We start from the raw sequence: 9,452 nt of genomic DNA, 5'->3' as shown, positions 1-9,452 counted from the left end.
TGTAATTTGTTTTCCTTCTATAGATAATTCAGCCTAATACAGTAATAAAAACAAACTTGGTGATCACACGACAAAGTTTTACAAGAACAACTTATTCATTATAAATACCTTCTTCAACAACATAAATGGCAATTATACACATGGATCTTGCTTTGTGAAAAACATAGGAATAAAATTGACTGTAGCAAGAGACTATTGGGGAATCTCAATATCACCAGCCAAAAGAAGCCCAGTAGGTAATTTTGGTATAAATCATCAATTGGTCGTATATAAGTGAAGGTTAAAACTGAAGAAATAAAACGATTACAAAAAAACACTGAAGAAACTTTAAAAAAAATTCACAAGAGCCAAAATAGAAACTATATTTCTAAAATGAAATATATTTCATCTGAATTCGGAGACATTTCAAGAACAGATTTGACATATTGAACATTATAATGACCAAAGGCTAGATGAGTTAGAATGACATCAAGAACATCATTCACGAAGAAAGTAAAAAGGTAATTAAAAGATAGGAAATAAAGAAAAGATCAAGTAGATGGCAGAAGAGACTCTGAAACTTGTTTATGAATGTAGAGTAGTTAAATCAAATGGAAGAAATGATGAAGTGAAAAAGATGAACAAAACCCTCAAAAGATAGCTCAAGAAAGTAAAGCATTATAATGAAATATGCAAAGACCTCGAGTTAGAAAATGAAAAAGTAGAATGTGCTCCGCATATCTCAGACTGAAATAACTGAACAAAACATTCAAGTCTTAAGTTATAATATTGAATTGTTCTATAGGCAAAGCATTGGACAATGTAGAAAGCACCAAAAGAATGTGGAAGGAATATATAGTTACTATACCAAAAAGAACTAGTGAAATAATCAACCATTTCAACAGGTAGCATTATATGATCAAGAATTAATGGTATTGAGGAAGGAATCCAACTGAATTGATGGTACCAGCAAAAAATAATAATAATAATAATAAGGTCCCAGTAATTGACAGACTAACAATCTAATTGCTTCCACAAACTAATGCAGAGCTGGAAGCACTTACTAGTCTATGTGAAGAAACTTGTAAGCTAGCTACTTGGCCAACTGACAACAAGAGATCCATACTCGTGCCTATTCCAAAGAAAGATGATTCAACAAAATGTGTAAATTATCCAACAATATCACTAGTATCGCATGTAAATGGGCCTTTGCTCAAAAGAATTTACCCAAGCCACTCTGCTTTTTTCCTTTTTCTTTCTTTCCTCCTCATTTTCTTCTTCTCACTGTTTCTTCTCTCTCCCCACCCTTTTTCTTTAATTTTACACACACACATCTTGTTTTTTGTTTGCTTACACACCTCTCTTTCTCTACCCCTCTCCTTCTAGTCTCTCTTATTTTCCTTGTGAAATGTATTTTTAAATTTAATTTAATTTAATTTTTAAAAATTATTTTATTGGGGGCTCGTACAATTCTGATCACAATCCACCCATCTATCTATCCATGGTGTCAAGCATATATGTACATTTGCTGCCCTCATCATTCTCAAGGGAAATATATTTTTATGATACCTATTAATTTTTACTACCCATCTTAAAGTGCACTTTCAAGGATTTATATAAACCTCTTGGTCCATTCATACAACTCCTCCCTTTTTTTAAGCCCCCACCTCCACCCCTTAATTTTGCCAACACCTGTTGACTGTTACCTGCTGGAAATCTACAGAGCTGCTAACCCCCCTTTCATCACTGCCCAGGGGTGAGCCACCTTGGAGTACTCACCCCACCCACTCATCACCATTGAAAAGCACCTCTTCCCTGTTTGTATGTTTCTCCTTCCCAGCTGCAGCTCCCTTCTGTACAGCCTCTGTATGTACAGTGGACCTCCCTGGGGTGCTCACTATCTACTCAGTGCAGAAACAGCCCCTTCTCCCAACCACGGCTGCCAGCCTCATCCACCTCTAAGCACCAGTGCCTGCTGTTGCTGCTGCTTTACACATCCCCTTCCAAGCAGCATTTTTGCTTTTTTATTCCTTGTAAAAACAATACCAACATTACAAAAAATCTTAACAGGGACACCATGGACAATAAACAAAAAAGCAGATGAACCCGAGAGCATCACAGAGGACAACACCACACAGAAACCAATATGATGGAAACAGAACTCAAAACAACACTGAAATATAGAAACACACCAATAAAACCACACACACACACACACACACACACCCCAAAAGAGAAAAATGACAGCAACAAACTTACACATATAAAAAATGATTATATATGTAAAAGCCTCCAAAGACTCAATAAAATGATTTTGGAAACTACTGAGAGATTTGGTAAAGTGGCAGGATACAATATTAACGAGCAGAAATCAATCAATTTCCTGTATACCAGTGAAGAGAGCTCTGAAAAAGACACCCAGAAACAATTCCATTTACGATAGCCACACAATAGATGAAATACTTAGGAATAAAACTAACCAGAGAAACAAAAGACCAGCAGGACAAAGAAAAGTACAGATCCCTACAACAAAAAACCCAAAGAGACATACACAATTGGAAGAATAGCCTATGTTCATGGATAAGAAAGCTTAATATTGAGAAAGTATCAATCTTACCACTACTACTACTAAAAAAAAAAACTACCCCTCATTTACCGTGTTTATTCCAACTCGCTGCGACTCTGTAGGGCACGGTAGAATTGCTCCTGTGGGTTTCGGACACTGTAACTCTTTACAGAAGTAGAGAGCCTTGTTTTTCTCCAGTGGAACAGTTGGTGGTTTTGGATTGCTGACTTATATAGCCCAAAGGCAACAGTTAATAGCCCAATACATAACAACTCTGACACCAGGGCTTCAAAAGCAATATATAAATACAACACAATTTAGATCCAAACTTTTACTTCATTCTTTAAAGAAAAGGAAAAACTAATGACCAACTTCATATAGAGAGGAAAGAGACATAATATAAGCAAAGAACTCCTTAACAACAAAGTAGGAGACTTCACACTGCCCAGTCTCAAAACCTGTTACACACTCGCAGCACCAAAACAGCCTGGTTGTGGCTCAATGACAGGTGCACAGACCAATGAAACAGAATTGGATGCATGTAGATAAAATCCACCCACCCACAGATAACTTATCTTCAACAAAGGGCAGCCCTCCCCCCTTCAAAAAAAACAATAAATGATGCTAGCAACATTGTCTCTCCATCTCCAGATAGAGAATGAAGTAGGAGTCATACTTCACCCCATGTTCAAAACAAGTCAAAATGGGTTTTAATGCCTAAATGCAAATCTCAATGCTCTAAAGATTATCAATGAGAGAATACAGACAAATATAAGGGTCCTAGTGCAGGGCATAGACATATGATCAAATATAAGGAAGGAAACACACAGAGAAGATGAAATAGATTATTATGTGTTTGTCTGCATTGACTAGAGAAACAAACCCAGATACACTCATATGTGTGGATGAGAGAGTTTTATATCCAAGAGTAATTGTATATTAAGGAAACATCTCAGCCTAGTCCAGATCAAGTCCATAGTACAATATTAGACCGTGTGTCCCATACTAGTCCATACATTCTTCTACAAACTCAGGCAGCATATGCAATGATTCCCAAAGCACGAAGGCCACAGACAATTTCATCTTGGCATTTGTCCTTATAGCAGTGGTTTCACACAATATTTGTCTTTTTGTGATTGACTAACTTTGCTCATCATAATGCTCTCTAGGGCCAACCATATCTTGAGGTCCAACCAGTGGGTGAAAAGTCTTGTGGAAGCATCTCAGCACTGGTGCAGTCCTCCATGTGGCTCCTCCAGGTCCAGGGCTCTGGCTGTCATCAGCATATCGCTGTGTGGCTTGTCAGTAGAAAGGTGAAGCAGAGAGAGTGTGTGTCCCGCCTCCAGGGAGGAAAACCAGAGTTCCCAGAATCCTCAAGAGAAGGCCATGTCCACACACAGGCATCATTGGCTATGACCTGATAGACAGGCTGCTCCACCCCTTTGCTCAAGTTGACAGGAGCTGATGTAGGTTCCTACCTTAGGCACCTACTCATTAAGATATTTGTGGATCAAACAACTTCATCAAAAGAGTAAAACGATGTACAATTGCGCTTTACACAATTGATGTGTGTATGGATTGGGATAACAGTTGTATTAGCCCCTAATAAAATGTTATAAAAAACAAAACAAAAAAACCCCAACTCTAATTCATTCTCTTCAAAAAAAAAAAAAGAGTAAAACGAGAGCCCAAATACGGAAAAATCTTCATCAATGATACAATGGATATGGAATTAATCTCTAAAATCTATAGAACACTGAAATAACAAGAAAAAAAAAGATCCAGTGCAAACATAGGCTAAGGAGTGAACATACAGTTCATCAAAAAATATATTCAGATGGCTAACAAACACATGAATAGATGCTCACAATCACTAGCCATCCAAGAGATGCAAATCAAAACAATGATGAGATATTGCCTTACACTAACAATCAGTCCAATTCAAAAAACATGCAAATGGACAGAAAGCAATCATACTGGAGAGGGTATTGAGACATTAGAACTCTGGTGGGCAGGTAAACATGTATAACCATCATGGTAAGCACTCTGACACCATCTAAAACAAATGGGGATGGAAATCCCATATGACCCACCAATACTTCTGCTGAGTATATATCCTAAAGAAGTGAGTGATATCACACACAGGTACTCCTATTTCATTGCATTTCAGTTCATAATAGAATGAAGTTGGTAACAGCTCAAATGTTTATCAGTAGAAGATTGGCAAAGAAACTTTGATACATACACACGGTGGAATACTATGCTTCACTAAAAAGCAATGATGTAACCATGAGTACCTCAAGATGTAGTTGGCCCTAGAGAGCATTATGCTGAGTAAAGTTAGCCAATCACAAAAAGACAAATATTGTGTGAAACCACTGCTATAAGGACAAATAGCAAGATGAAGTTGTGGCTCTCAGGCCATGTAGTCATTCAATCTGGCCTCCCAGGCAATGGGGTGTTATGACTGTCTAATATTTATAACTCATTTATCACTACTTTATTTGGGGAGCCTGACATCATTTGGGGACAGTTTCTCATGGGGGTGGGGTGGGGTGGAGAGTGGGAGAAGACTAAATGATCATGCTATGTGGCAATGCCCTATGATCACCTTTATTGGATGAACTCTCCTACACTGGTGTTCAGTACACTGATGGAGATTCACGAACAAGCGGATAGGCATCTCTGAGATGCTTTCATTTCTGTTGGTTGGGGGTAGAGGGAGGGCAGCTTGTCCTTGGTGAAAATGCTTAACATTTCTTTCATAGACCTCCAAGGGGGAAAATCTGCCTTATATTATATGGCTAATGTTGCATTTTTAAATCCGTTTCTTATTGGCCCTTGGTGACCCAGGCCCAGTACTATAAGCTACCTGGATTTAAACTTTTATTTTTTCTCGAGGTGTACACATACTACAAAGAGCATGTGAAGGACTGCTACCCATGGCCTTGCATTTGGAAGTCACTGGACTTCAATTTAACCTCTTGCTTTTGAGATTTCTCAATAACAGGCATCGTAAGACTACCGTATATTTGCCACTTTATTGTTTTCCTAACTTTTGTAAGACATGCATTTGATCTGTAGACACAGTTTTGCATGGTGAATGAATATCATTGGATTTTGTGCCCTGTGTCTAACCCTTATTGTACCTTAAACTCTTTTTTAAAAAGATTCGGTCATTAAAATTTTTTTAATATGGATAAAATTTTAAAAAATATGTCTTTTGGTCCAAAAAGCTTTTATAGATATGAGTAATACCTTTATATCAATAGTATGTAAAATTCTATACCACTGACTAGTTTAATTATACTATTATTAGAATTACCTCAGGCCTGATGGAGGTTACGTGTATTGTTTCTCCAAAAGCTGATAATGCTACTGCTATAGTGGAACAGACAAATATATGTATATGGATTTTGAGTTCACATTTAATTTTAAGCCCTAAGTTAAGAACAATCAACAGAGAGTATCTGGCTATCAGAAAGAATAGTGTTTGGGGTCTTAAAAGTTTGTCTTAAAACAAGCAACAATTGAACTGAGGTGTCAGCTAAGTCCACAAGGAAGAAGCACATCAGCCTGTGTGATCCAAAGATTATAAATTATTATCTAAAACAAGATGAGGCTATTGTATTAGAGCTTAAATTCTGAGGACTTGTTTTGCAGAAGGCTATGGAAGACAATGGAAGTCCAAAATCTATTTTCAGAGTGCTCTTGTGGATTAAATCTTCATTGAACTCCCTCAGAACAGGGATGTAACCAGCTTTGCCACCAGAGTGCATCAGAAAGTGAATTAATGTTGATATTGTTAGGCTACATTTTAACATTTTACATATATATTTTCCCTTTAACTCATTGAAAAAAATACTTTCATTGGGGGCTCTTAGATCTCATCACAATCCATACATTTCCCCAACGTGTCAAGCATATTTGCACATATGCCGCCGCCATCATTTTCAAAGCATTCTCTTCCCACTTGAGTACCTGATATCAGTTCCCCCTTTCTTCCCCTCCCCTCCCCTCCCACCCTCACAAAACCTCGATAAATTACAGATTATTTTCCATATCTTACATCATTCTCCGTCGCCCCTCACCCACTTTTCCATTACTCGTTCCCCTGGGAGGAGGTTCTAGTTGTTCCTTGTGATCGATTTCCCCTTTCTCCCCCGACCTTCCCCTAAGCATCCTGGTATCTCTACTTTTTAAATTTGTTCTAGTTTTTATTATTTTCTATTTTTTTGGATTGAGGTGTTTTGATGTTTTATTTTTTTCTTATTGGAGGGACTTGTATAATTTCCTTATATAAAATCCAGGTCAGTTAAATCTAGAAAGACAGCAACTAGATTAATAGTTTCATAGGGGTATGGCAGGGGGCATTGAAGGGATATGGGAAGCTAATAAGAATGAGTACAAAAATGAAGACAATATTCTAAAACTGATAGTGACAGTGATTTCATAGCTCTTTAATATATTCAAACCAATGAATTGTAAGGTACATAAATTATACATCAATTAAAGTGTTAAAGAGAAAAGAAAAAATGTAGCAATGAAGGGAAGTGCCCATTTTAATACATTGTGATATTGTTAGTAAAACTTGGGAATGTAATGCTAAATTTTAAATAAATAATATGCACATTGGCATTGCAAGTATGTTTGGAATGCTCCTGTACAAAATGAATTACTGTGTATTTAAGAGTACAGGAATGTAAATGTTTATTTCAGCATTCTTTATATAGGCAAAACAAAACAAAAAGAAAACAAACAATAATAAAAACCCAGGGAAACTCAAAATACTAGAAAACTGACTAAAAGAGTATTATATGTTATGGAATAGTATGTAGCTATTAAAAGACTAGAATCTATGGATTTATGGTTCAAATCTTCTAAAGTTACCTCAAAAGAAGGGCCCTGTCGTCTACCTTGGAAAGGTCAGGGTCATTGAAATCTCTGTGAAGTGCACTTAGGACCACCATGGACCGGAATCAAATCCTTGGCAGCTGGGTTAGTTTTGGTTTGGTTAAGAGAATATGCTCAAAGACGTGTTAGGTAAAATAGAGAAATATTATGGTCTCTTATTCAGTGGAGCAACCAAGGTGTAAATTATGATGTGCATTTTGACTCTAAATTGTTTGTATTTTGAACTATATTGGCTAGACGGTCAGCAGGAGACAGACCAGTACAAGACCAGTACCAGAAGAGAGTAAACCGGTATTGTTTATTATGTCAGTCATTCAAAGCTAGGGGTGGTGGGGGGAAAAGGGCACCTTTTAAAACTATACTTTTGTATCGTTTCAAGTATTCTAATACTCTTTTGTAGTTTAGAAGGCCATGGGAAAAAAGTGGAGCACATGGGAAATTGAGTATATTGAGCAAATGCTGAGACCATGCTACTTCCAAAAATAACTGATGGAACTAGTGATATTGGTCTGGATAAACCAACAATCTAGAAGAAATCCAAGACATTGGTTATGAATCACGTTAGTTAGGTTTCTAAGGAACCAGACGGATTGTTTTTCATATCTGCAGCTAGTCAGGGAAATCTTGGTCTGTTTTTATCACCCTAACACTGTTGCAGGCAAGGGCGTGTTGGCTAGTACAAGCCCCAGGCACAATCTTTTGGCTGACCAATACCTTGAGCAACATCATCCTGTTTCTGAGGGCAGGGCCGTTCCACTTTGTGCCTGTGTGGTGGCAGGTTTCGCTCGGGCTTCTTGGAGCACCTTCCCTCATTGAACACATGTGGCAGGTTGGTTGTGTGCACCTGTCGGAGTTGCTCATAGTCACTCAGAGCAGCAGTCAGGTCCCAGTTTTTGCCTGCGGATAAGAAGGGACATGAAATCACAATATTAGTGCATTAACAATAAATTCTAAAAAGAAAATAACCATGCAAACAGGATAACCAAAATCATTTCTTCTTGCTAGTTGCTCTTGCTTCTCAGAAGAGAAATCGTTTGACTTTGAATCTCTTGGAGTAGAAATTTACAGTCATGACTGATGCCCATGTGAAATCTGTAATCTCATCGTGTTAGACCATGATGTCGGTCTTTAGTCATGTTTCTACATTTTTACTATATTTTTTATTTGTTTCAAGCATTTTGACACTTTTTTGTAGTCAAGAAGACCATATGAAAAATGGAGCATATGGTACAATGAGTATACTGAGCATATGCTGAGGTTTCTAATATACTATTAGGATTTTAAGGGTCTGGACTCCCTCTCTGTTATTCTGAGTCAAAAGTAGGAGCCATGGCTAGAAGCAGAGAAGGATTTGGATGATGCACTAAGAAGCCAACCTATCTGTAGCAGGGAGAGGATACCATCACCCATGTTTGCACCACCTACCTACCCCCACACATAAATGCACACACATACACACATTGCAGGCAGTGCGCATATGTACACATATACATATATAAGCACATGCCCAAGTATGCATCCCCATAGTTCACTAGAGTCCCAAATATTACATTCCTATTTATCTTATCACTCTGAAAATAAAGTTGTACAGTTAATTCTCAGAAGAAAACATAAGATTTTGTTTTTGTTCAGAATTTATGCTTTTTTTTTAAAAACTTCATATGGAAAAAGAAGAAGCTCCACGGGATTATTTTGTTTGAAGAATGTTCATAGGAAGCATATCCTAAGTTCTGTAATATGTAGAGATGTCAGACAGACGTGGAGTGCCCTGGGGGAGAGTAGGCATAGGGACCAGCACTGGGTGTTGGAAGAGACTTTATAGCTCCACTATGAGGAGCTCCATTGGCAGGGAAGGGGAGGAACTTGAAACCAAGGATCTGCCTCCCTCTGCCTCCATGCTTCAGCAAACCAACCAAATAAAGCTACTGCATACAAACATTCTTGGGGTGAGGACCAGGTAGTATGGAAGGGACCAGATCAAATGCAGGGATGC

At 37.8% G+C, this 9,452-nt stretch overlaps 1 protein-coding gene across 1 annotated transcript in view; it reads right to left on the bottom strand.

Moving 5' to 3' along the window:
* Nucleotides 1-9,452, bottom strand: part of OTUD7A (OTU deubiquitinase 7A) — a 313,826-nt gene that overhangs the window by 103,593 nt on the left and 200,781 nt on the right. The window contains exon 5 of the mRNA XM_045285688.1: nucleotides 8,174-8,356. Within this exon, the coding sequence (XP_045141623.1) occupies nucleotides 8,174-8,356 (183 nt within the window). The remainder of the gene's footprint in view (nucleotides 1-8,173; nucleotides 8,357-9,452) is intronic.

Source organism: Echinops telfairi, unplaced genomic scaffold (assembly GCF_000313985.2).
Source record: "Echinops telfairi isolate 266 unplaced genomic scaffold, ASM31398v2 ScPeMD7_7475;HRSCAF=8513, whole genome shotgun sequence".
In the NCBI taxonomy this organism is placed as follows: domain Eukaryota; kingdom Metazoa; phylum Chordata; class Mammalia; order Afrosoricida; family Tenrecidae; genus Echinops; species Echinops telfairi.
Note: the sequence above shows the minus strand (reverse complement) of the source record. Positions and strands in the feature narration are given on the sequence as shown.